Below are 27,335 nucleotides of genomic sequence, written 5' to 3' on the forward strand. Positions count from 1 at the left end.
CTTTCACACTGAAAGGGCTGGCGGTCCGGCTGGCAGACAGGAGGCAGCAGTGGGATAAATACTTTTATTGGACTCTTTTGAAATCGGTTAAAGTGGTTTTTAATGTGCACTTTGTACAAGATAAATCTGCCATGTAATACGTTTTTAATCAGGTTTGTACATTACTTTTATATCTTAATTAGTTCTGCATTGAACATTTCTGCAGTAAAACTTTTAACAGCTTCTCAGCACACCAACAACAGTCATTTTAAAGTCACATTAAAGAGCTCAATACTTTCACCTAATTAATACATTTCAGAATTAACCCCCCGATGCTGTAATCGTCTTTACACACCAGAAAACCTCAAATGAAAATGTATAGTGACGGGACTGAGCTAGTGTCCAGGGTGGCGCCAGAGGAGGAACTCTAACCCGAGTAGAAAGGCTGCAGTACCTGTACCAGCCTCGACCTACTGAAGTCACAATAAAAACCTTTGTTACATTCAGTTCTGTGCAGTCATTTTACTTTTGCTCGTCAGTTTCTACCAGAAGTAAAAAGACAACCACCATCAACAGTGACAGTAAACAAATTTATTTTGTCATCTGCATTTACAGCTGGAATTCTGGGAATTCGAAGATGACGTCTTTGCCTGTGAGCTTCTTGTAGACACCAGAGAAAGTCTCCACCTGGAACAAGAGAACCAACTTCAATCAGCTTCAAACAAGTTCATCTAAATCTGTCAGAGTCCAAGAATCATCGTCACTTTGTCACGAGAACAAAAAGGTTTACAATGAAAATCACATGGATGTGATTCTTATAATATAATAATCAGTTTTCTACTTCATAAATGAGAATTCATTACTCGTCAACAGTTCAGCGAACAGCCGTCAGACTGTCAAACTACATTCTGAGTAACATTTGAGTTCCAAGTCATGAAAGATATCGTGTAAACAAATGATGTACACTGCATGGTTTAGCCCCCCAGTAATGGCCCCAAGGGACTCTGGGAAGATGTAGGAATATACAGAACGCCCGTCCTCACGACCAGCGGCCGGGGACAGAGCTTTATCTCCGACATCGTGGAACGGGACTGTACGTCTCAGCTGCAAAGCTACGCTCCCATACGCCACCAGGACAGAGCCAGGAGAGCAACCTCGCTGGATGTCCACGTCGGATACAAACGGCACCAGCCAATGACGGCACAGGTGTGTGGAATACTAAATTACTTTGTTTTAACTTAAATATTAAGAACGGCTGCAGCTCTCATCTCAACCTGTTTTCTAGGAACTTACTTTGTGTTCCACGTTGTTCTGCTGCGCCTTGTCCAGATGGACCTTGATGAGCCGGCTGCAGTCCTGTTTGACTCTGATCCTCTTACCAACGATCTCGCTGGGGAACACCAGGTCCTCCAAGATGGCGTCGTGGACCGCGGTTAGAGTACGGCTGAGGGAGGAATCAAGACAAGAAACTCACATTAATACCCAACACGTGAAGGCTGAACTCCAAACTCAGCGCTCCTGCTAACAAACACATTTATGCAGTTATTTATAAAGTCAAAAAAGCCAAATATTCACCAGTTCCATCCTCGACAATTACTTATTTATATACCTTTCAAACAAATCAAATGCATTTAAAGTGCTTTACAAGCCTTTGTCAAAAACCAGGATGTTTAGGAGTAAAACGTTAAACGTGTTATAATAATGGCTGCTTTAAATCACTGTTAATTAAATATCTTTGAGTTTGGGACTGTTAGAATACGAGACATTTATAGCGGTCACTTCAAGCTTTACGACAAGAATTAAATGGAATGTAATTATTATAATTAATAAAACATGAACAGAGGCCGTCGTCACAGCAGAATTACACAAACTCGTATTAAGAGATGTTTGTAATCTGTCTCAAAGTTAAACATTAGTTTAAAGTTATATTTCTTTAAATGTTTCCATTTCATTATGAGACAAAATATATACACATTTTAAAAACACATTTTGTAATCAAGTTTCTAAGTCATGAAAGATATTGTGTAATGTACACTGCATGGTTTAGCCCCCCAGTAATGGCCCCAAGGGACTCTGGGAAGATGTAGGAATATACAGAACGCCCGTCCTCACGACCAGCGGCCGGGGACAGAGCTTTATCTCCGACATCGTGGAACGGGACTGTACGTCTCAGCTGCAAAGCTACGCTCCCATACGCCACCAGGACAGAGCCAGGAGAGCAACCTCACTGGATGTCCACGTCGGATAAAACACTGGCTTCATACGTTACATCATCATCAACACGACTACCTGAGTGCGTCTGAAGTTTCAGTATCAGCGCCAACAGAGCAATTTTAAGATTAAAACCTCTTCAAACGTTCACAGAAAATGTTTTTAATGGTCAAATTTGATTTTGAGACTTTAAAACATTGGAAATGAGATGCTTTAGTGTCCGGCAGGATATTTGATCAAGTTGACTAAATTGGGGGATTTTACATAACATTTTTGGAGATTCAATAAACTTAGTTGTTTAGTGGCTCTGTGTTAGCGGAGGCCACATGGGGAGAACTGTGATAGTTTACACGACTTGCTTAGTGACTAATAAAACCATCGAATATCCACATGAAGAAGAAGGAACCAGTGAATTGGCACAGAAAGAAAGAAAGAGGCTCATCGATTAGCTACAGGAGCCTAATGATCGTAGATCTGACATTTGCATCAGTGGATTATACTTCAGTAGACCAGAAACAATAATGAAAGTATATAAAACCCGACGAACACCTCGAACACCCGCCATGCTTTTATAACAGGTCAGTTTGTCCTCACCTCCTGGGACGCTTCTGCTTATTCTTTGTGCGGCTTTTCCTGGTGGGTTTGGGCAGAATTCTCCTCTGAAAAACAATATCATCTCATTAATCAGGAAACTAAACGGTTTCAAATTCACATCATTTAATAACAAACGTAGAATCAGGGCCAGACTGATGTTCTGGGTCAACACATGATAAAACCTGCTGATAGTCATGTCCCTCCTAGTTTTACAGCTTCAGTGTCGATAACGTGCTTCTTTCTGCATTAAACAAAACATTTCAATAGGAAATGTCAGTTTCAGACACGTTCATCATAAAGTTAAGTTTTGCAGACACAAGTTTGAATTTTCTTTATAAAATTGGTCAAAATTTAAACTCATGAACTTTAAACACCTATATCAGTCGAACCCTGACGGATGAAATGATGTACACTGCATGGTTTAGCCCCCCAGTAATGGCCCCAAGGGACTCTGGGAAGATGTAGGAATATACAGAACGCCCGTCCTCACGACCAGCGGCCGGGGACAGAGCTTTATCTCCGACATCGTGGAACGGGACTGTACGTCTCAGCTGCAAAGCTACGCTCCCATACGCCACCAGGACAGAGCCAGGAGAGCAACCTCGCTGGATGTCCACGTCGGATACAAACAGTCAACACACAAAATACTTATTTCACATCATTGCAAAGTCATCTCATGTAGCAGGTTGTGGAAGAGGTCAATGTATCGCCATCTTTCAAGTCGTTATTGAAAGTTAACTAAGGCGACTGCTGCATGTGGTGCTTAGTGACAATGCAGACAGTTTAACTTAAAAACTAAATTGAAGATTGTAAGATGGAGACACTCACAACGCCAGAGATGGTTCAGACTCTGAAGTACGTTGGTGCAGCACATGTATATAATAGAAATACATCTAGTCCTACCAGATACGTGATTCTGTGAACACTAGAGAAAGATCTTAGTATGGACACTCGGCATGTCACGTATCAGACATTTAGAAGTCGATACAAATACTAAAGAAATTCTACAATTATCAGCACCCCATGCGATGCCACAACCCAAACAATTGCTTTGATAAAAAAATTAATTGACATTAGTTTTAATTATGTTTTGTGAGCTGGTTATTCAACGAGGAATGGACCATGCATCACTTCAGCAAACCCCCAGGAAGGTCACCAGCCTTGGCCAGACCTCCCACACAACCCTGCAGTAACCATTCAAGGATGAGAAGCGGAGGCATCATCATCATCATCATCATCATCATCATCCTTACCTGTGCAATGAAGACCACATGCTTTCCGCTGAACTTCTTCTCCAGCTCCCTCACCAGACGCACCTGAATCTTCTGGAAAGACTTCAGCTGAGGAACGGGAACGAAGATGATGATGGCTTTCCTGCTGCCCCCAACCTCAATTTCCTAAAAACACAAAAACAGACTTAAGGATAGGATGAAAAAACCGACGTGTGACATCCACGTCAATTAAAAAACACAAAGCAAACTTTAGAGAATATTTAAGTTAAGTCTTCAGACAGGAAAAAAAACAATTTAAGAGACCAAAATGTTCAGTAGGCTCTTAAACAAGTGGAAACAATTATAAACTACTGTGAAAGTGACAAAAAGCTTACGGCAACAGATCATTGCAGTCAATAGATAACATGCTTATAACACATACATCAGTTGAACCCTGACAGATGAAATGCTGTACACTGCATGGTTTAGCCCCCCAGTAATGGCCCCAAGGGACTCTGGGAAGATGTAGGAATATACAGAACGCCCGTCCTCGCGACCAGCGGCCGGGGACAGAGCTTTATCTCCGACATCGTGGAACGGGACTGTACGTCTCAGCTGCAAAGCTACGCTCCCATACGCCACCAGGACAGAGCCAGGAGAGCAACCTCGCTGGATGTCCACGTCGGATTGGTTTTCCATTTCAACATTTATATTTAAGACACACAATACATTGTCTCTTATAAATGAATATAACATAAACAGATGATCAGTAGTTGTCCCCTCTACCTTTGCAGCAGTGATGTTCAGCTCTCTCAGCTGAGCCTTGAGGTCGGAGTTCATCTCCAGCTCGAGCAGAGCCTGCGGAGAGAGAACACAAATCAGCATGAATGGCTTTTCTTACACACCACTACCAGACGCATGTACTGCCATAACTTATTACATTTAGTCTAAAGCAGTTTCTATTAAGTTCATATTCATGTTTACATGCAACGGAGAGGAACATGACTTCTGCTCAAAAATACTGAGTCAACAAGTCAAGTGTGTTTTACTCATCAGTCGAACCCTGACGGATGAAATGATGTACACTGCATGGTTTAGCCCCCCAGTAATGGCCCCAAGGGACTCTGGGAAGATGTAGGAATATACAGAATGCCCGTCCTCACGACCAGCGGCCGGGGACAGAGCTTTATCTCCGACATCGTGGAACGGGACTGTACGTCTCAGCTGCAAAGCTACGCTCCCATACGCCACCAGGACAGAGCCAGGAGAGCAACCTCGCTGGATGTCCACGTCGGATACAAACACTGGCTTCATACGTTACAGTCATCATCAACACGACTACCTGATTACATCACAATTAATTTAGCTGAAACTTGATGATTGCGTCATCGTTATCAGTTTCAGCGCCAAGAAAGCAATTTTAAGATGAAGACCTTTTCAAACTGCATTACTCATTTCAGATCTTTCCAAATACATCTCGTGTTGCCGGTTGTGGAAGAGGTCAATGTATCGCCATCTTTCAGGTCATTGTTGAAAGTTAAACAACATCTGACTGCTGCATGTGGTGAGAAGCCACTGCCTCTCCAAACTATTGACTTTTCACTTGTGACAATGCATTTGATAATAGTTCTGGACCCTTTGAGCATAAGAGAAGATTCAATCACAACTCCAGAGATGGTTCAGACTCAGAGGTAAGTTGGTGCTACACATGTTTAACAAAAGAACATAACATACTATGATTGTATAAAATATTAAATGACATACTTGATTTAGAAGCAAAAATACAAGTTAGGTGACGTTTAGTGTTTCTAGACGACATTACATTCAGATTGTTACTCTGGATTTGCCAGGAACAATAATATTTGAACACCAGTAGTCTCTCACACACACACACACACACACACACACACACACACACTCACAGCTTGACAAAGTAAAAGAAAGTAAACATGCTTGAATGGTGTGAAACCTGGTTCTTACCTGGGAGATCCCCGACTCAAACTCGTCTGGCTTCTCGCCATTAGGCTTCACTATTTTGGCGCTTGTACTGAACATGGCCGTTGTCTCTGCGAAGAGAAATAAGACATGTGTTAAATAAACAGAGCATTGCATCTACAGCATCTTAACATGATGCTGGAGGAGTTCCGTGAAACCAGCATGTAAAGGCTAAAAGGCAGCTCAATGCTAACCGGGAGAAGCGGGCTAACTCGCAGAGATAGCCGATAATGGGAACAGTTTATAGGCATAAATGATTACCCCAAAACAAAACATACAGCCACAAAGTCAACTCGCCTCCCAAGTCTTAAAATCAAACGGCATGTTAGCTACAATAAGTTACAGCTATGTGCGAGGGAGCGTTAGCTAGCTAGCTGATATAAATGTCATTTACCTCTGCTACAACAGAGCTGGAGACTTTTACGTGGCAAACAGACGTTACTGGTCGTAATTCACATAAAGCCACACATACACTGATAATTGTCTACTACCATCTTCGGCTAAACTTAGCTATCTGAACACATGCACGGCCTGCTAAGCTAACTACTCCCCGATACAACACCATTCACCGGAGCTCCTCTACTACGCTTTATTTTGACATATAGAACAGCCATCCGCAGCCTCAAACCCCATAATCTAACGTATCAGCACCTTAATATACTTTACGGAAGGTTTACACACGAATTAAACCACATTAATGCACATTTTAAGATAGAAACGCCAGTCCTGTGAAAAGTGGCACGACTAACCTCTGTCAACGACGGCCAAGGAAGAGGCCGGACCATCGCGAGAGTTGTATTAATCCAATACTGGCGTCGCTTTTTAGCATCGCGAGAGTTGTCGGAGACCACGCTTTGAGGGATAAAAGAACATCGCGAGACTTTGTGAGACTACCAACTGTCAACCTTTATCAGTAGAACTTTTTACGCTTATTTGTTGCTGCACTTTTCGAGCTTTAACCAAACGATTAACTGCGTTCTTAGAGGACTGCAGAATAGGTTATACTGTTGTCAAATTAATTAGGAATACTTTTTTTTGGCGTTTGTGTGTGTTTTTGTGTGATTCAGAGCAAGCTAACTAGCTAATAATAACAACAGTACTAGCTAGTTTTGGCATCCGTTTCCAGCTGTGTGCGTACACTTTGCTGCTGAATTAGCCCCACATGTTCAGGGTTATACATCAGAACACACATTGAACAGTCATATGTGTTGATATTTGATTATGTTGAGTTGACTTCACGATGTTAGCTACCTCAGTGTCGGGATGTTTAGACTGACGGGTCTGTTCAGAGCATTACGCAGGACCGTCTGCAGCGCCGCCGACGACATGCCGAAGGTTAAGTTTTTCTACGCTGTACAGAAAGGATTCAAACCAGGAGTCTACAGTTCATGGTGAGATCGTTTCCAACATACTGTCACAACATGTGTTTGTAAGTAAACAAAAGTCATTGATCCCTCAAAGTGCGTTTCATTTAGTTGAGAGGAGGAGCTCGCCAAATCCCCTTCTAAAATCTGGTGTTTTAATGTCTTCGTGATCTTCGGCTAAACTAAACACCAGCTAATAAGATAATTTAAAAGTGTATTGTTATCACAACAATCCACTCTTCAATTCGGCGTAGAGACAATACCTGAGCAACAGCTTATTTGAATGATATTTCATTTTCTCCATCAAAACACAAGCTAAACCGCATCTATTTCATACATGCTTGATGATTCATGATTTATAAAACTATCATGTACATTCTTAGATACACAACAGATTATATAAACAATATGAGTTTGCATTTTGGGATTGGAACAGTATCAGAAATAAGCAAATTAAAAAGAGAGAGGGACATCTTTCAATATAAATAATCTAATTCTTGTTCAGATTTCTGGAATTGTGAATTATGAGTTCCTTATTATTATTTTTATTTTTTTACGGTGATTTAGGGATGAATGTAAGAGCCAGGTGGACAAATTTCCAGCTGCTTCTTTCAAGAAGTTTGCATCAGAGAAAGATGCCTGGGCGTTCTTCAGAGGTGTCGAACTTTCTCCAGTTCTTCCTCAGGTGAAGGAAGGTAAGCTGGTCCAGACAAATGTAGTAGTTGTAGTTTTGATCCCAACATCAAGAAAATCCGTTAACATATGTTCAGCTTTATTGTCTTCAGGGAATCCTCAATCCCCTCCAAGTCCACCATCTGGCGAGTTTGTACTTTAAACAATCGTCCCGTAAAACAAATTGTATGAACAGATCTGTGACTGAAATGTGCAAGTTCTCGGAGATATCCATGCAAGACCTCGATACGTAGTGTACGAGTTAAATAGGTGCATACAATCACTAAAATGGCAATCATTTTGCAAACCGTTTCTTTAAGCCAGGAGTTTGAGTTTTATTTAATTTGTTTGTCTTTCAGTATCTCAGTGTGTGGAGTCGGCCATCGCTCTGCTCCCTAAGAGAGGCCCGGAGCCTCTGCAGTACATCCCTCTTGGTAAGAAGAGATGTCACTCGGACGAGGACGCGGAGTCGCATCACAAACGAGTCAAACAGTCGGAGAGCTCGTCTTCAGAAAGCACAGACGGATTCACGTACATGGGTAGGATGTCCAACATCTGTGGAAATGAGATGAATGTGAAATATAAACTGACGCATTGAAATTAAATAATGTTTGATTGAAAACATGTATAAATAGTCTGTAAACTTCTCTGTGCAGGTGATGCTGTGGTCGTTTACACCGACGGCGGCTGCTCGGCCAACGGACAGAAGGGCGCCCGAGCCGGCATCGGCGTGTACTGGGGCTGCAACCACCCACTGTGAGGAAACACGCGTTGTAGAAGTTAACTGAAAATTAGCTTGATTTGAACCATTTTAGCGTTTGAACTGTTCTCTATGACTAAAATATTAAATAATAATACAAATGTATGAAATAAATATATTAACTTGTCACATTTATTCCTGCAGAAATGTTGCCGAGCCGCTGCTGGGAAGACAAACCAACCAGCGTGCAGAAGTACAAGTAAGACCCTCGAAGTGCAGACTGTTCGGAAACATTTAGTCATCATGCACCAACGCGCGGATACAACAGTGTGGTAATAGTTGTAATTAGGGTGACTAACTGTGTGTGTGTGTGTGTGTGTGTGTGTGTGTGTGTGTGTGTGTGTGTGTGTGTGTGTGTGTGTGTGTGTGTGTGTGTGTGTGTGTGTGTGTGTGTGTGTGTGTGTGTGTGTGTGTGTGTGTGTGTGTGTGTGTGTGTGTGTGTGTGTGTGTGTGTTCAGGCAGCCTGCAAAGCGCTGGAACAAGCCAAAGAGAACAACATAAAGAAGTTGGTCCTCTACACTGACAGCAAGTTCACAATCAACGGTGAGTCCCAATAAGAAACTCGTGCTTTAACGTGTAGCGTCACCAAAGTGAACCCTGAAGCGCCGGGTGTGAAGTCTGTGGTGTGTTTTTGCTGCAGGTGTGACCACCTGGGTGAAGAACTGGAAGCAGAACGGCTGGCGGCTGAAATCTGGAGGTCCGATCACCAACAAAGACGACTTTGTGAAGCTGGACAAACTGAATGCACAGGTGGAGGTGGTCTGGGTAAATATCATCCTGCGTCACATCAGTGCTTGTTACTGAACCTTGACCTTCTTAAAGTCAAGGATTTAGACGGTAAGCTGGTCCTGCAGAAAGACACGAGACCTGCTTCATACCTTCTTGTGTTGCTCTGCCTTCATTGAGTGAATAAATATCTATATTTTCTCCACCTAAGCTCAGAATACAGATTCCTTTGTGCTCGCACCCACAACATCTTTCAGCCGTGAGCCTGCAGCTTCAGCTTCACACCGCCCAACTTGTATTAGTTTATCTTATTTTCATGTGTTCGGTTTCTTATACTTTCAGTATCACCTGAAGACCGCCAACAGTGTTGGATCAGTACCTGTGATGTGGTGTTTTACTTCTTCACAAGAGAAACCTTTTGGACTAATCGGCTTGTTATCATATGTTTGTTGTAGGCGCTAGAGACACATTAACACTGAGAGGGTGTTAGTTAGTGGAAGTCTCAAAACTATTTTAGTTTTAGTTCCTTCTATCAGTAATATTTGTCAGTACAACGATTTTTCTCCTCCTCTTCCTCTAGCTGCATATTCCAGGTCACGCCGGCTACAAAGGCAACGAGGAGGCCGACAGACTGTCGAGGGAAGGAGCCGCGAAGTCTCGGCCGACGCAGCAGTAGCAGGAAGAACGAGACTTTTACAGCTGGAGATCTGCTGCAGGACCGTTCATGTGCTCGCTGCTCTGTTTCTCTTAACAAGCGTTTGACTGCTCCGACTGTTGGAGAAGGAAGTTTGGGAGATTTTCTGTTGAATGTTAAATTTAAGTATAATTATGTGTCTTATTAAAGTTTCTGCTGCAACCACCTGTTTTGTATTTTGTGATGCAGCGTGACATCAAAGGCGATCAGAATGAGGTTTCTGCTGAGGATTTTCTTTTTTTTGAGGAAAGGAAGCAAGTGAAGGAGAGTAGGGAGGAAAGGAAGCAAGTGAGGAAGAGTAGGGAGGAAAGGAAGCAAGTGAAGGAGAGTAGGGAGGAAAGGAAGCAAGTGAAGGAGAGTAGGGAGGAAAGGAAGCAAGTGAGGAAGAGTAGGGAGGAAAGGAAGCAAGTGAGGAAGAGTAGGGAGGAAAGGAAGCAAGTGAAGGAGAGTAGGGAGGAAAGAGGGAAGGCAGAATGAGAAGGGAAATATAAAGAGACATTAATCAGTGGAAGACGGAGAGACGATGTCTTTACCTAACCACGTTTACTTTTCCGAGATTAAAGTCGTAAATATTTAGTGTGACTCGGTTCATCCGTCCTCGTGAAGCGACGTGGTTCCTTGACAGTTTAATCCAGAATATTTGAGATTTCTTCCAGATTTGTAATTTATTTATTGTAAATGAACTGCTTTAATCTAAGAATGTATTCGTGCAGATGTACTTGTTAGAGTAAAGTTTCTCAGAATATTACCACCGTCCCCGGCTCCCTAACTATAAATGTGCCGTAAAGCCAAAACCACGAGATAAAAAAGTTCTTCTGCGGGTTCAGGTTTCACATTACAGGTAAACATTTTATTCATACAAAATATGAATTGTTGACGTTTCAAAGTGCTGTGTGATAAACTATTTAGTTATTTCCTTCCCTTAAACTTAACGATACAATATCACAGATCTGTTTCCTTGTCTTTGGCGCCCCCTGTGGTGAGGAGCAGTAATTGCGACAGAACGTGACCTCGAAGGAAAACGTCACGAGGTCAAGGAAAAATGTGAAGGAGAATTCATAAGGACTGTTCATGCATTCATAAAACCGCGGTGCTAAGAGAAGACAGCATCCTTTCCTTTAGTAAAGGATGGACCAGTGTTCCCTCTGCTAAAGGAGATGGAGGAAACACTCTTCAGCATTTAGAGGATTCAAACTGCTCTTATCAGAGATACTTCCTGCTCATGTCTTACTTGGGAACCTTCAAAAGCTAAAAAGATTTGATCGCATCCCAAGAAGATCAGGAGCAGAAAATATATTTTTTAGTTTGATTACTGTCAGAAATGCAGAAATGATCCAGTCCAGTTGTCACACAGTGAAGTGTCCAGCAGGGGGCGCTGCAGGGCGCTGTTAGAGCCCAGACTAAGAGGATTTAGGGTTTATTTCAGGATAATGCTCACTTTTGATGCATATTGTTTCATACACAGCACTGCTTTGGGAATATTGTTTTCAAACTACAGTTACCTAAATATATTAATACCTTTTAACCTTGAAGTTGAGAGTAAAGGTTTAAAGGACGTCTGCCCCCCCCGTCTGCAGACTGTAAACATTCATTCATTCTAGTTTCCACAATACGAATGAAGATTCATTATAAAATAACTTTTAATTCTAAGAAATACAGTTGAATTCGACAGTTCAAAGCTCCTATCATCTCATAATAAATTTAATTTATTAGGATCAGAGATAAAAAATATCTGGGATCCAATCTCACATCACACAAACATAAAAGTATATTCTAACACACAAAACCAGTGAAAACATAATAATATGATTAAAAAGCTCCACAAATGAAATACAGGGGAGTAATATAACATGTTTAAGTGCCTCCTATATCACTAAAGAATTATTCTACACCTTAATGAGATTAATGATACCTGAGTGCATGGCAATAAATGTATAATATTGTCAGAGGGACTCTGAGCCAGGAGATGCTGTTAAATTAGACATTTTAAGACACTTTTACCTCTTCTCACTTTATACCAAAATAAAGGTAAATTAATTCTGACAATTTAGTGGCATATGTATCGATCATTACGGAGCCAAGAAATATCAGACATTGTATAAATCTAGAGATAGAAATGGATTCATTATTAGCTTAGAAACTCAATTTAACTTTATTTATAAAGCACCTTAAATACAAACATGCAGCTTAAAGATTAAAACAACACAGAAGAAAAAAGAGACAAAAATAGATACTGAAAATTACACAATTAAACAATTAAATGTTGAAAATAAAATAAACTCCAGGGATGAAAAGAACGATGATTAAATCTTAAAACTAAGGACATCACATTACTCTAAATTAAAAGGCAGATTAAGAAAATAGGTCTTTAATAAGAGCGCTTGCCAGGCGAATATCCAGAGGCAGTGAGTTCCACAGTTTATGGGCACTCTCAGCGGTACCTTTATGGGACACTTTAGGAACATTTAAAAGAGGTAGTTGAATCCTTTATTTAGCTCAGATGCAGGAGAGAAGATTCTGTAAAGAGGCTCACTGGGTTTTATCTGTCAAACTTTATCAGACCGAACAGCAAACACTTCAACTCGACCGGGTCTTCAGCAGGAGTTCGGAGAAGTTGAAGGAAGAGAAGTTCTCTGAGGACAAAGAGGCCAATGGAGACCTGGAGAACAACCACAGTATGTTAAAGTTGCTTTTATCGATTTGTTTTTACATTCCACAACAAGCTCTGACATGTCACCTTATAAAACATCTTTTACGGCCAACTTTTGAGTTGCCAGCAGACACGGAGCAACATTAACATCTGTGTTTGTGTCCGCCTGGTGAAGTCCAATGTTCACTGTTCTCTTAGCTCTGTTTTTGTTCTCCACCAGCTGCGGAGAAAAACATCTGACTTTGTCTGTTTGGGTTTATTAGTTAGGGTTTCTGTAGGTATAAAAAATAATAATTACGGAGCCCAGGGAGGGGGGGTCAAATTCCAAAAATACACCTCTGAGATTAAAGTCGTACATGTGTGACGTGATGAGGTTCACCAAACCTTGCAAAGTGACTTTAATAAAGAGAAATTCAGAGTTTTTTCTCTAGCAAATGTATGACTTTTCTTCTTGTAAATTTACCACTTTAATTGTCAATTTGCAAATTTAATCTCCAAATTCTTTTCTCAGAATATAACCACCATCCTCTGGCTCCGTAATTATAATTTATTTACCTACAGGGACCCTAATACGGCGTAAATCTGTGATTTAACTCAAGAGAATCTTTGAGTTTTTCCTCGTAAGATTTACTACTTTAATCTCCGAGAATATCCAAGTTATTTTCTTGTAAATATATATAAATATTATATATATATATATATATATATATATATATATATATATATATATAATATACTTGTCAGAGTAAAGTTTTCTCTCAGAATATTACCACCATCTGCGGCTTCTTTACCTACAACGATCCTGATACGCAGTCGTTTTCAAGTATTTCGTTATTTCCCTCCCTCAAGTTTAAAGACACAACATCAAAGATCTTAGTTTTGTTGTCTTTGGCGCCCCCTATGGCGATAAGCGGTAATTGCGATACATAGGGTTTTAACAGACATTAATATGAAAATCTGCAAGATTATTATTTAAAATTTTGCCTAATCCACCGATGGCTCCATCTTTACATTGTGCCGCCTTTTTCAAGCCGACAGAACTTTATTTAAAATTCTAGTGAAGTTTCAAAACGTTTCAAAAGACACTAAAGTACATGAGGGTGAAATGTCTTTTCTCTCTCCTCCTTTGTCTTCCTCATCCTCCTCATCCTCCTCATCCTCCTCATCCTCCTCATCCTCCTCATCCTCCTAACCTCCTCGTCTCCTTCCTCCTCGTCTCCTTCCTCTTATTATAATTATAATATATTATAATAAGGAGCAAAAACCAAATGTACACAATGCCAGAAATGTAAACAAGTTCACGTTAAATATAAAATATAAACTAATAAAATATAATTGTTCAGTGCACAGAATCTCTTTATCGAGTTATTTTATTCTGTAATTAAGTCTTAAAGTTTTAGTTTGTGTCAGAATAATCCAACCTACGCATATTATTATTTTCTACAACAAAGTTTTGTTCATTCTTTCTAGGGCATCTTTAAACAAATAGACTTAAACATAAAACTGCTTGAATGCAGCACTCGTACGGCACAGAAATAAAAAGATTAAACTGCCCAACTATTTATTAAGTCGTTAACATTGCTCAACCTCAACTAAATATGTTTACACATTATTGAATCTAATAATAATAATAATCATATAATAGTATTTATCTGTATAATACAACGTATTTTTACTTTAAGTACATTTTGCTGACTTCTGCTTGTAATGGAGTATTTTTACGTTGCTGTCTTCTTGCTTTAGTAAATATCCACGGCTCCTCGTCTCCTCCCTCCGGCAGACCTGCTGTACGTGTTCCTAAAACATAATCAGTTTTGTTTCTGCTGATGGGAACAGAGAGAAAGAGAAATTAGAGACTCGTCCGTCCTCCCTCGCTCCCTTCCTCTTCATCCTCCTCCTTCTCCTCCTGCGGCTGGTCGATTGGTCGGTGTCGATGTTGGAAACAGCAGGACGGAGGCTCCGGGTTCCGTGCTCTGACCTTGGTTGCTGCCTCGCGGCGAGCGTGGGGCGCCACGACCCCGCCACAGGCAGCCCAGTCTGAGAGAGCTTCCTCTCGAAGGTCAAAGGTCGCCCTGCAGCAGCTTCACCTCCTCGCTGGCTGAGCCTCGTTAGCACTCCTCCTCAGCACACACTCAGTTCTCCTCAGCAGACCGAGCTCTGGCATTGGTCCACCGCTAGCCCTGCTGGAGGGGAAGAAGACCGAGCAAACTGTAAAGAAACTTAACAAACCAGACATTAGAAACATCCTGCTCGCTCTTCTGATGGAGGTTTTGTCAATTTTTAGACCAACAGTGTCTAAAATAAACCTGAATGTTCTGCCGGGGTTGAAGAACTCTCTGACACCACAAACCGACTGACACTGAGCGGAGGATGTTCGCTGAAAGTGCTCGCAGAGCTAATGGGGAAGAAAGAAAACTTCATGCAGACATTCGGCAGCTTGACAGAAAATCACCCCAGACGGAGCCGATCCACGTCTGGTGCCGCGAAGTTTTGAGTCCGTGTCATGTTCGGCCCCTGAGGTCACAGAGGTGATGAGGACATGCCCGAGTCGCCGGGTTCATTTCCATCATCGAGGTTAGCCGTCAAAGTCACTTTTAGACAGTTTATTTATAGAGCACATTTCAACAACAAGGCAATTCAAAGCGTTTACAACAAACATTAAAAGCATTAAGACAAAATGCAAAAGAAAGAAACTTAACGTCTCCTGATAATCTTGTTTCAGTCTCCTGTGGGTCGACTCAGCTTTCTGCAACGATTACAGGTGGACTCCAGGACGCTGTTGGTTACAGGTGCAAGAAAGCACATCTGAGCACAACCAGCAGCTAAACTGGGCTTTAAACGTTCCTCTGAAAGTTACTCTTTAATGTTGGAGTCGCTGAGTCTTTAGTTTCCTTCAAAAACCTGGTGGAAATGCCGAAAATTGGAAAAAGTCTTGAAATATCGCCTGCTGCTCTTTTAATTACGTCATCTTGTTGCTCGTCTTCTTTTGCTGTGGTGCAACAGTTTCCCCAACTCATATTACCCATATGGATGGAAATAAACATTCATTTACATTTTCTTTTGCCCATTTAATCGAAATTTGGTTATAAATGTCGATACATTTGCCCGAGCCGCTCCGTTAATATCAAAGTGTCAGAGTTACATCTGGAATAGATCTGAGATCGTGAATAATTCACTGAGCTCATGTCCGAGTCACCGACAAGTCTCTGACTTTATGTCGGAGCAGCTGAGGTCCTTTAGGTCCTTTAGGTCCTTTAGGTCCTTTAGGTCCTTTAGGTTCTTTAGGTCCTTTAGGTCCTTTAGGTCCTTTAGGTTCTTTAGATCCTTTAGGTCCTTTAGGTCCTTTAGGTTCTTTAGGTCCTTTAGGTCCTTTAGGTCCTTTAGGTTCTTTAGATCCTTTAGGTCCTTTAGGTCCTTTAGGTTCTTTAGATCCTTTAGGTCCTTTAGGTCCTTTAAGTTCTTTAGGTTCTTTGGGTCCTTTAGGTCTTTTAGGTTATTTAGGTTCTTTAAGTTCTTTAGGTCCTTTAGGTCCTTTAGGTCCTTTAAGTTCTTTAGGTTCTTTGGGTCCTTTAGGTCCTTTAGGTTATTTAGGTTCTTTAAGTTCTTTAGGTCCTTTAGGTTCTTTAGGTTCTTTGGGTCCTTTAGGTCCTTTAGGTTCTTTAGGTCCTTTAGGTTCTTTAGGTCCTTTAGGTCCTTTAGGTCCTTTAGGTTCTTTAGGTCCTTTAGGTTCTTTAGGTCCTTTAGGTCCTTTAGGTTCTTTAGGTTCTTTAGGTTCTTTAAGATCTTTAGGTCCTTTAGGTCCTTTAGGTTCTTTAAGATCTTTAGGTCCTTTAGGTTCTTTAGGTCATTTAGGTCTTTTAGGTCCTTTAGGCTCTTTAAGTTCTTTAGGTTCTTTAAGTTCTTTAGGTCCTTTAGGTCCTTTAGGTTCTTTAGGTCCTTTAGGCTCTTTAAGTTCTTTAGGTCCTTTAGGTTCTTTAAGTTCTTTAGGTCCTTTAGGTTCTTTAGGTCCTTTAGGTCCTTTAGGTTCTTTAAGTTCTTTAGGTCCTTTAGGTTCTTTAGGTTCTTTAAGTTCTTTAGGTCCTTTAGGTCCTTTAGGTTCTTTAGGTTCTTTAAGTTCTTTAGGTTCTTTAGGTTCTTTGAGCATCTTTAGTCTAGAACCCACGAACACAACTGAAGAAGTTTCCTTTCTTTTAATGATCAGATCTGGCATTGACCATGCTGCCCCCGCTCTCCTGTCCTGTCAGTCACGTCAGGTGACGCTGTTGTTTTATTTATTCGTAGACTCAGATCTAATCTTTAAATCCCACATAAACAAGGTGACAAAAACATCATTCTTGCACCTTAGAAATATAGCTAACATCAGACAATTTATAAATCAAAAGGATGCTGAAAAACTAATCCATGCTTTCATCTCAAGCCGACTCGATTACTGTAATGCACTCTTTACCGGCCTTCCAAAAAAAAACAACGGAGAGACTTCAGCTCATCCAGAACGCTGCAGCGAGGCTGCTGACTAGAACCAAGAGGAGAGACCACATCAGTCCAGTGTTAGCCGCTCTACACTGGCTTCCACTAACTTTTAGAATTGATTTTAAGGTCCTATACAAAGCCTTAAACCAAGTTACACTGCCAACTCTCTAATAAACTATGTGCCCCCAAGAACATTACGATCATCCACTACTGGTTTGTCGTTTGGAAAATTGGGGATGCAGCCTTTATCAATTATGCACCAAAGCTATGGAACACTTTACCTGCAGACATCAGGGAGGCAAGCTCGCTCAATATCTTCACAAGTAAAAACATATCTCTTTACTTTAGCCTTTTAATAGTGATATTTTATATCTCATATCTTTTTATCTTATCCTTTTAATGGTGATATTTTATATCTCATATCTTTTTATCTTATCCTTTTAATGGTGAATTATTACTGGTGTAACATTGAATGTGTAAAGGTAACTAGGATAAATGTGTGTGTATCTTTGAAAAACTTGAGATCAAACAGACGGTGTTACCACGGGAACAAGAAGTTTCTCTGATAAATGTGTTTACATGTTCTTTACCCAATTAGTGGAAAAGTGAAAGATTAAAGAATATATTGGCTTTAATCGACAGGTTTCATAAAACTTAACAAACAGGGGTTTGTGTCTGTGTTTTATACGTTAAAGGTCAATAAAGAGGTCGACGCTGTAAACGTAAATAATGTGTAGCAAAGGGAGTGAACCAGCTGAAGGGCCACAGGGGCCCATTGTTGATCTCATGCTTTCAAGATGTGACCCTGATAGTTTAAAACATTTACAAGAATGATGTGCCAATGTTATTTTATACTATTTTAATTCTGTTATTGTTATAATGGTGCTTCAGACTCTTGTACATCATCACTGTGATTATTGTTCTGTAAATGTTCTTATTCTAATCTTGTACTAATTGTTATGTTTTGCTGTGAAGAACTTTGGGCTACAACTCTTGTATGAAAGGCGCTATACAAATAAAGATTATTTTATTATTGTTATTATTATTATACATAAATAATAAGAAATAAAGAAATAGAAAAGTGCAATAAAATAGTGCAAGAGACATAATGGTGCAAGTAAAATGCAGGAATAAGTCAAATATAAAAACTAGAATAAGATCAAATAGAACATTTTAAATACTGTACAGTGGAATTAAATCCTGCTTACTTTATTAATATATGTGGATTAAACAGACGTGTGTGCTGTCAACATGTAAGTAGTGACACACAGGATAAAACAGGATCTACAACTTAATGTACTTTTTAATTTACATGACATTAAACTTGATTAAAGAGGCGCTGGATTATTTCCACAACATTCTGATACGTGTATAATTAACACGATATATAGCGACACACACAAAGACACACTGTCACTGTGTTTGAGGCTGAAGCTGTTGGTCAGTCGGGTCAGTGAACGCACCACGGGCCTGTCTGTAATGGAGCCTGATCAATTTGTTCATTATGCTAACCCGACAGTGTATCAGCTATTAGCAGTTTGGCAGGTTCCTGTCATCGGGGGCTTCATTATCTCGTCTCCCTGCTGATTTGCATTGTGGACGAAACGTATGAATCAATTTGTGCCCTCGTGGCGAGTTTGGTTGCGCTCTGCATCCCTGCAGCCATCTGAAGTTTCACTCCAAAATGAGATTTCCAGCATTTGGAAATGACGCCTACTCTGATTAAGTTAAAAAATAAAATAAAAATACTGGCATGAAAGTAAAAGTCATTATGGAAATACGTTGAGCTTATTGACTATTCATGGAGTTTTCCTGCAAACGGGGAGGCAGCTTCCAGGACGGTGTTTGAAACACAGAAAGGTTTTTACTCCCTTAACGAGTTTGAATGAATCAGTAGCTATTTGTTATGGATGAGTTTAATTACAGTGTGAAATCAAAGCCTGACGCGTCTTCTCCCTCTGAGCCGCAGAACGCCTTTGTTGTCCAAAAACTATTAAAACCTCATCACGGATCCTCACTGCTGCACTGACATGTTCCTCATTCTGAACACACACTGTTTATTATGATTCAACCCCCCCCCCCCCCCCCCCCCCCACACACACACACACACACACACACACACACACACACACCGTCCTGCTGACACAAACACTCACTACAGCACCAAATGTGGATTCATCCGCCGCTGAAAGTAGTCCCCAACTAAAGCACTATTTCCTCCTGTTTGAGCGAAACGAGCAGCTGTTACAGGATTACTGAGCTTTTTAAAATAAAACTATATATTTCTGAGGGTTTTATTGTTTTACTTAAAGATTTACATCTTCAGTAATAATCAATGGGCTTGGAGCTTTTTTTGGAAAACAGTTTGACACATTTTAAATTATGTATGTAAACAATTTAACTAAATATTTAGATATTCTAAGGTCATTTAAAGACATAAAAGTGACATGTGATAGGTACCTTTAGATAGGATCATTAATAATTTTGGATCCTATATATTCATAGAGCGTTTTACCTCACAAAGAGCCCCCCAGTACAAACAGAAATTTATATTTGGAACATTTTATTAAATCTTTCACTAGAAACATCTGTTGTGCCAACTTTGGCTTTAACTTCTCGTTTTTTGGTCCCTAGTACAAACTCTTTTCTGGGACCCGTGCAGACCTCAGCCCCGCCCGAGGTGAGGCCAAGGTCGGCAGGGTGGAGGTGCTGCGGCGCCATCCATCAGCTGCCAGAGCTCTAATTATGCAGCAGAGTCCTCACCAAGCGTGAGATGTCATTACACAGATGGAGCTCCAGAGGAGAGAGGGTCTATTTGTCTGTGTGTCTGTCAGTCTGCATCAGTGTGTGTGTGTGTGTGTGTGTGTGTGTGTGTGTGTGTGTGTGTGTGTGTGTGTGTGTGTGTGTGCATTACATTCATTATCTGAGGCCGTGTAGCTGGAAGCAGCAACATGTCTCTCAGGACAGAGCGGCGTCCTCGTCAAGCTGCACGATATATCGAAAAATAACTCAAACTCGTGGAGCTACAAGTTTTTTACAGCTTGATACAAAAAGAAAACGTCTCCGTGATCTTAATGTCCGACTGACATCCCATAATATACTCCGATTCAAGGTTCTGCATGCACAGCGAACCTACCAGCCACGCCGCTCCGCTAGTCGTCCAGTTCTTTGCAAATATTTCCCCCTGCTTCAAACGAAGGCGGGGGGTGCTGTCAGAGTTCTGTGTGAGGGGGGGGTGTTGTCAGAGTTCTGTGTGAGGGGGGGTGCTGTCGAAGTTCTGTGTGAGGGGGGGTGCTGTCGAAGTTCTGTGTGAGGGGAAGTGCTGTCAGAGTTCTGTGTGAGGGGGGGGGTGTTGTCAGAGTTCTGTGTGAGGGGGGGTGCTGTCGAAGTTCTGTGTGAGGGGGGGTGCTGTCGGAGTTCTGTGCGACGGGGGGTGCTGTCAGAGTTCTGTGTGAGGGGAGGTGCTGTCAGAGTTCTGTGTGAGGGGGGGTGCTGTCGGAGTTCTGTGTGAGGGGGGGTGTTGTCAGAGTTCTGTGCGATGGGGGGGTGCTGTCGGAGTTCTGTGCGATGGGGGGTGCTGTCGGAGTTCTGTGTGAGGGGGGGTGCTGTTGGAGTTCTGTGCGATGGGGGGGTGCTGTTGGAGTTCTGTGCGATGGGGGGGTGCTGTTGGAGTTCTGTGCGATGGGGGGGTGCTGTTGGAGTTCTGTGCGACGGGGGGTGCTGTCAGAGTTCTGTGCGGGGTGGGGAGGATGTGGAAAAAAATCTGTATATATTTTATTTTTAAAGAAAATTAGAATTTTTTACTTTATCTACAAACAATTTGGCGACCCCCCTGCAGTAACTCCGCGGACCCCCTGTTGAAGACCTATGCTTTAAATGGTTTGAAATGGAGATCTACTACAGTTTGCTGTACATCAGATTCCATTCCATTCCATTCCATTACATTAGATTACATTAGATTACATTAGATTGGATTAGATTACATTAGATTACATTACATTAGATTAGATAACATTAGATTGGATTAGATTACATTAGATTACATTACATTAGATTAGATAACATTAGATTGGATTAGATTACATTAGATTACATTACATTAGATTAGATAACATTAGATTAGATTAGATTAGATTAAATTCCATTACATTCCATTAGATTACATTAGATTAGATTAGATAACATTAGATTAGATTAGATTAGATTAGATTAGATAACATTAGATTAGATTACATTACATTACATTAGATTAGATAACATTAGATTAGATTACATTAGATTACATTAGATTACATTAGATTAGATTACATTAGATTAGATTAGATAACATTAGATTAGATTACATTAGATTACATTACATTAGATTACATTACATTACATTACATTAGATTAGATTAGATTACATTACATTACATTACATTACATTAGATTAGATTGGATTAGATTAGATAACATTACATTAGATTAGATTAGATTACATTACATTAGATTAGATTACAGAAGATAACTGTAATGTGTTTTATTCTCATCACAGGATTCAACAGACGCTGCAGCAGAAGCAGAATAAAAGTCTTTGTGTCAGAATTATTATAAAAAAGAATTTAAAAGGTTTACATCAGAGGAAAACACTCAGCTGACATCAAACACCACGTCCACACTCTCACCTCCACACCAAAACTGACTCATAAACATTATTTTTAATTGCTGCTTTCAATGTTTGAACTCTGCACCGCGAGCACCCTCGTGCTCATTATGAGGAGAGGTAAATTGTGGGTAGAATCTGCGGGTGGTTCGACGGCCCGCTGTGAGCGCTGATGTATCAGAAGACAGCAGACGAAAGAGAACGGACGTGATGGAAGTGAAAAAGAGATGAGAGTGTGGGAAATAGCCGCGTGAGGGAGGGGAGTGAGGAGACGCCGGTGAGGGAATCGGAGGACATTTGAGGAAACAGAAGAGGCAAAAGATAGACAGAAAACAGACAGAGGGGGAGGGATGAGGGGGGAGGAAGTTCAGGAAGAAAGAGGGAGAGAGACACAAGTGAGAAGACGAGCAGGAGGAGGAGTAAGGTGGTCGAGGGAGATGAATAAAGGAGACAGATGGAGAACAAGGTGGAATCAGCAGGAAGTGAAATGAAGAACATCTGTGAGGAAATAAAATGGAGAAGATGAGAATAAAACTATAAAACACGTCGTCGTCGTCCAGTTACAGGTGATGTTCGGGATCTACGCAAAGTGCACCCTCTCACTATAACAAGGATTATACATTTTAAAATGTATAATCATGTTTACTTGAGTTATTCAGGGGAAACATTATGTAATAAATTACCTAAAGAGCGCCGTGACCTTCGGTGACTCTGATGTTTACAAACCACAACCGAAGAACCCCACTCATGTAGTCTTTAAGATCTGCAAAGCAACTAGCAGATACATGTCTTTACCTCTGAAATGTAGCCTAGTGAAGTAAATGTGGTGACAGCTCTCAGTATTGTACGTATGTGCTGGAGCTGCTGGCTGTTAGAATGCTGTTCAGGTCTGCAGCCGGCGGAGATCCAGTGAGGCAGACGATCTGAATCCCAAACACACACACCCTGCCTGCACAGAATATATCTCCATGCACACACTCCGACTGTTGGAGGCGTTACAGGTCGTGTTTTAGCAACAATAAATCCTCACAAACATTTTAAATAAGCAGATTTCTGGATCAGATTTGGAGGGAAACTCTCCTCAGTGAGGGAACAGGGGGCTGATGGGAAATGTGGTCCCGATTCGAACACAATGACAGCAACACACCGTGTGCTCCTGCTGCATCACTTGATTACAGGCAGCCAAAGGGAAGCCCTTCGAGAGCTGCCACAGGCCAACGAGCATCTGCATATTTCTACATAAATTACTTTCTTTGGCTCGTTTCACATCGTTAGCTTCAGGGGAACCGGAGCCGACTGTGCTTCAGTCCGCAGTTAATAGGAGCCATCGTTTTTACGTGGGTGTGTTGTAATTAATGAACACAAGATCTCTACAGTAATCTCTTTGTAACGGCAGGAAATCTCAGTCTTCCTGAGATTAATTGGGAGACTTTTGCAAAGCTATTGGTTTTTATTTATATTGACTTTCTGTTCGACTAATTTTTGTTGGTCAAATAAGTAAAAAAAAGTAAATTTGTTGTTCAGAAACACACACTGATGCAGACCCTCCTGTAAACGGCTGCCAGGATGCCACTGTACACAGACTTTACTGTACGTATTGATTAGAAACCACTTATCAAAACAGGTTTTAATAGATTGTCCCAGCGCTGTGGCTCAGTAACTGTTTCTTTCTGTGTTGCGTGTGAAGCTTTGTTGAAAAACTCAATATGAGAAGAGAAACATCGACAAGCTTCGGTTTGGATTCAGCAACTCAAACAATCAAAATTAATTTGGTTAGATTGGGTGTGTTCAGGGGGGTGTAGCTGCAAGAACCCATAAATAAACTAAGGAAGCCCGAGAGGCAAAACTCAGGGCAAAAGAACTCGCAGTGACTCATCGTCTATGAGCAGCTGTGAGTGATGTGCCCACAGTAGCGTCTGCAGGCAGGCGAGTGAAGGATCGACCGTTTGAGGCTTTTTCAACAACTTCTCTTGTTTAAATGTTGGCAGCCGGACAATTAGACAACAGTGTTTAAAGAGTTTCCTCATTTTTAATTATTAATCATTTCTATCTGTTTTTAAATACGTCCGTCTTCCTCTCAATCTGCTCCCGAAAGTCCCTGAAAAATTATCAGTTAAAAGTTAAAATGATCAAAAACTTAATTCAAAAATAATGTCAATAAGTATTTAAAATGATGCAACGCGTTGACGACTGACATGGCTCTTCATCAGGGTCAAAGTTGAATTATCAGGTTATAATATGTAACTTGTTGCTGGTTTAAAGTAGGCGGGGCTTACAAGCGTCAGGATTTAGCAACAAAATAAAATAGAAAATAAAACATGTCATTGTTCTGTGACATTGACCAATAGGAGCACAGAGAGCTCTTCAACTGTAAACATGTCGAAGAGAAAGATGATGTTGTGTTTGTGCTGATTTATTATAAGATGCCAAGATGGCGCCTTTACAGTCCAATCAGAATTACCAGTTTCCGGGTAATCGTCCCGGTTAGGAGACGTCAGATATTTTGTCTCAAGAAAAGTTGTACAAATACAAACACAAGACAGCCGGCATCATACACAACACTTCGGACGCCATCGCTTGTTTTACATTAATGTTCCCTCCTTTTGGGGATGATGACATCATGCATGTCGTTCAGATGGAGAGCTGTGATTGGTCGGGGGAGAATGTATGACTCTATAATCTGACACAGTGTATAAACTTTATTTATATAATAAACACAGTTACAAAATGCTTTTCAATAAAAACAGAAAACATTTCAAACACAAAGAATTAAATTAACTAAAATCCAGCAACTAAACTCAGAATAAAACTAACAAAATGTAATAAAAAATAAATAAAATCACCAAAAAGCAATTCTAAAAATGTAGGTTTTTAAAAGTGATTTTTTTAAATTATTTTTTTTATTGTTAATTGAGAATATTTAAAGAGGTTCAATAAAGTTGAAAAACATTGAAGCGGCACCTGATTTATATTCATTACAGAACAAGTTAATCCCCAACATTACACTTTGCATTATGTTTAACCCTAACCCACTGGCAACCAGAGTAGTTATATCTAACGTCCCTCCGTTCATAATGGATGAATTCCTCAGTAGAGAGCTGTCCAGACACGGGAGGGTTGTTTCTCCGGTGAAAAAGATCCTGTCTGGCTGTAAGTCTCAGTTACTGAAACACGTAGTATATATATGATACTTAACCGAGATGTGGAGCTCAACCTCTGCTTCTACGCTAAAGTAGATGATTATGAATATATGATTTTTGCGAGTTCATCAGTTATGAAGTGTTTGGTTGCGGAGAGGAGGGACACAACCGCGAGAGCCTGTCCGAGGCGCGGGGAGCCAGCTCCGTCTGGTCCAGGAGGGGCGGCTGCTGTGGCAGAGCCGTCTACTGGTGCATGAGGCAGGTGGTGATGTTTCACAGGGTGTGTGTATTAATAATGATGTACGGAAAAGTGAGGAAAGTGGTTCGGGTGAGGCAGGTGAAAGTAAAGTGGATATGGTTGAAAAGATGACATGGGGCGAATGGGTTGAGGAGGTAGAGATGGAGGAGGTGGTGATAACGTTAGAGGTAAAACAAAAGCCTGCTATAAAATGCAGGAGAGAAATAAATAATGCATCAAGTGAGAAAAAAAAAACTGCAAAGTTGGGGATGAGGGGCAGACTTTAAGAAAGCAGGGACAGGTGGATGAAAGTCTGAGTGAAGAGGAGTGTGTCTCAGATAGCAGGGACATCCCTGGTTTTAATTTAAGTAGCAGCCAAGACATTTTTTATTATACGGCTAAAAGTTTTAAAGCGTTTCTCCAGCAAACGCAAAATCAACATGGGGTAAAAGTGGAGGAATACTTTCCAGATTTGGCCGTTTTTAATACCTCAGCCAGACTCCATATGAGCCAAAGAGATGAGTCTGGCCTCACTGACCAGGATGTTTTTAGGTTAAAGAAACTTGTGCTAAAAGTAAAAAAACAAGCAAACGTTGAAGATGTCTATTTAATTTAATTTATTTGTTTTAATTTTTGTTTTTATCACCTCACTTGCTATGGATACTTTTAGAGTGGGTGTTTTAAAGGTGAATGGAGCCAGAGTTATAAAAAAAAGAGCACAAGTATATGATTTTACTCCAGTCTCACTGGAGGTTGAGCATTTTATCGAGGGGAGGTTGCTTTTAGTTAAGACCCTGTCTCTGCAGCAGCTGGTGGATGCAGTGGGGCCGGCGCTGAATGATGCCCGGGCCCTGGGCTCTCTGCTGGGTCGGAACTCTGTCCGGGTGGATCAGAGGTTCCTGCAGCTCTGGAGCCAGAGGCTCACTGGAGTAGAGAGGAGCCTCCTCACCAAACACAGCCAGGGAGAGGCTGATCCAGACCCAGCGGACCCCTTTCCCAAAGTCTTCCTGGGCCCAGGGCTGGGAGAACTGACCGGCCCCCTGCTCAAGGTCATTAATCCAGAAAAACTCTCTCTCTCTCTCTCTCTCTCTGTCTCTCTGTCTCCTCTCTCTCTCTCTCCCCTCCCTCTCTCTCTGTCTCCTCTCTCTCTGTCTCTCTCTCTCTGTCTCTCTCTGTCTCTCTCTCTCTCTCTCTCTCTGTCTCTGTCTCTCTCTCTCTCTCTGTCTCTCTCTCTCTCTCTCTGTCTCTCTCTGTCTCTCTCTCTCTCTCTCTCTCTCTCTCTCTCTCTCTCTCTCTCTCTCCCCCCCCCCCCTCTCTCCGGCTTCGTGTTTCTTAATTCAGCTCTGAAATCTTCTCCTCATTCTTTATGCAGAAATCAACCTAAAAAGATTTTAAAGAACTATTCAAAGCCCTAACCCTGCAGAGACACGACACGCTGATGAGAGGAGATGTGTTTAGAGTTTGTCCTGAGGCTGCCACCAGAGGAGGGGTCACAGATCGTCATTTTACAAGCTTTTACTGTAGATTTGAATATTTCTTTGATACGGGTGGAAACTGTAGCGCCAGAGGAAACATTAGAGGGTCACTGAAAGGAATGTGGTTCATCCTCTGGTCCACAGCACATGTCATCACCATTTGGACTATTAGAGCTACTTAAATACATTTAGGAGACACAGAGCAACATCATCCCTCTGGAGTTTGTGTCCACCTGAGGGTGAAAGTCCTCTTTGCTTCTGTCCCTTCAGCGGGTTCACCTGTTCACCTGTGTCCTCAAACATACAGATACATACACAGATGCAGGCGTCTACAGGTGTGTTAGGTGTGAAAACACGAACAGCGACTTCTGCAGAAAATAATTATTAATCTGAATCTTCAAAGAAACGAGTAAAGTTTTGTAGAGTTTAAAATAATTGTAGAGGAGTAAATATAAGTATAAGTAGTGGAGGAGAAAAATGGAAATACTTATTATTAAATACTTATTAAAAGTTT

At 41.1% G+C, this 27,335-nt stretch overlaps 2 protein-coding genes and 5 non-coding genes across 8 annotated transcripts; 1 reads left to right on the forward strand and 6 right to left on the reverse strand.

Moving 5' to 3' along the window:
- Window positions 1-550: 550 nt before the first annotated feature.
- Window positions 551-6,813, reverse strand: rps7 (ribosomal protein S7). The gene is made up of 7 exons (XM_029462928.1): window positions 6,740-6,813; window positions 5,976-6,061; window positions 4,782-4,853; window positions 4,038-4,181; window positions 2,785-2,849; window positions 1,273-1,423; window positions 551-666 (listed from the first exon to the last, which is right to left on the reverse strand). Exons 2-7 carry the CDS (start codon window positions 6,048-6,050, stop codon window positions 589-591), a joined length of 585 nt encoding a protein of 194 aa, XP_029318788.1. The 5' UTR covers window positions 6,051-6,061; window positions 6,740-6,813; the 3' UTR covers window positions 551-588.
- On the reverse strand, window positions 936-1,154 carry LOC115004234 (small nucleolar RNA SNORA73 family). The gene has a single exon (XR_003831797.1). It is a non-coding gene; the product is annotated as a small nucleolar RNA SNORA73 family (small nucleolar RNA).
- LOC115004232 (small nucleolar RNA SNORA73 family) lies at window positions 2,005-2,223 on the reverse strand. Its single transcript, XR_003831795.1, has one exon. It is a non-coding gene; the product is annotated as a small nucleolar RNA SNORA73 family (small nucleolar RNA).
- Window positions 3,188-3,406, reverse strand: LOC115004236 (small nucleolar RNA SNORA73 family). Its single transcript, XR_003831798.1, has one exon. It is a non-coding gene; the product is annotated as a small nucleolar RNA SNORA73 family (small nucleolar RNA).
- LOC115004237 (small nucleolar RNA SNORA73 family) lies at window positions 4,463-4,681 on the reverse strand. Its single transcript, XR_003831799.1, has one exon. It is a non-coding gene; the product is annotated as a small nucleolar RNA SNORA73 family (small nucleolar RNA).
- On the reverse strand, window positions 5,072-5,290 carry LOC115004231 (small nucleolar RNA SNORA73 family). The gene has a single exon (XR_003831794.1). It is a non-coding gene; the product is annotated as a small nucleolar RNA SNORA73 family (small nucleolar RNA).
- Window positions 6,814-6,860: 47 nt separating the features above from the next.
- Window positions 6,861-10,371, forward strand: rnaseh1 (ribonuclease H1). Of its 2 annotated transcripts, none has more exons than XM_029462926.1 (8): window positions 6,861-7,381; window positions 7,922-8,049; window positions 8,386-8,565; window positions 8,683-8,782; window positions 8,931-8,985; window positions 9,245-9,329; window positions 9,427-9,551; window positions 10,093-10,371. In XM_029462926.1, the coding sequence occupies exons 1-8, from the start codon at window positions 7,254-7,256 to the stop codon at window positions 10,186-10,188; spliced, it is 897 nt and encodes a 298-aa protein (XP_029318786.1). In that variant the 5' UTR covers window positions 6,861-7,253; the 3' UTR covers window positions 10,189-10,371. The 2 variants fall into 2 exon arrangements, with proteins under 2 accessions (XP_029318786.1, XP_029318787.1); XM_029462927.1 differs by having other exon boundaries at window positions 7,301-7,419.
- The last annotated feature ends 16,964 nt before the right edge of the window (window positions 10,372-27,335 follow it).

The sequence above is a fragment of the Cottoperca gobio genome, chromosome 24 (assembly GCF_900634415.1).
Source record: "Cottoperca gobio chromosome 24, fCotGob3.1, whole genome shotgun sequence".
In the NCBI taxonomy this organism is placed as follows: Eukaryota; Metazoa; Chordata; class Actinopteri; order Perciformes; family Bovichtidae; genus Cottoperca; species Cottoperca gobio.

Excerpts from the sequence above, each read along its gene's own strand:
- rps7 (XM_029462928.1), bottom strand. The coding sequence starts at position 6,050 with ATGTTCAGTACAAGCGCCAAAATAGTGAAGCCTAATGGCGAGAAGCCA. Across the intron at positions 4,854-5,975 it reads TTGAGTCGGGGATCTCCCAG|GCTCTGCTCGAGCTGGAGAT; the intron begins GTAAGAACCAGG and ends CTCTCTCCGCAG. Across the intron at positions 2,850-4,037 it reads ATGTGGTCTTCATTGCACAG|AGGAGAATTCTGCCCAAACC; the intron begins GTAAGGATGATG and ends ATTGTTTTTCAG.
- rnaseh1 (XM_029462926.1), top strand. The coding sequence starts at position 7,254 with ATGTTTAGACTGACGGGTCTGTTCAGAGCATTACGCAGGACCGTCTGC. Across the intron at positions 8,050-8,385 it reads TCTTCCTCAGGTGAAGGAAG|TATCTCAGTGTGTGGAGTCG; the intron begins GTAAGCTGGTCC and ends TTTGTCTTTCAG. Across the intron at positions 9,552-10,092 it reads CACAGGTGGAGGTGGTCTGG|CTGCATATTCCAGGTCACGC; the intron begins GTAAATATCATC and ends CTCTTCCTCTAG.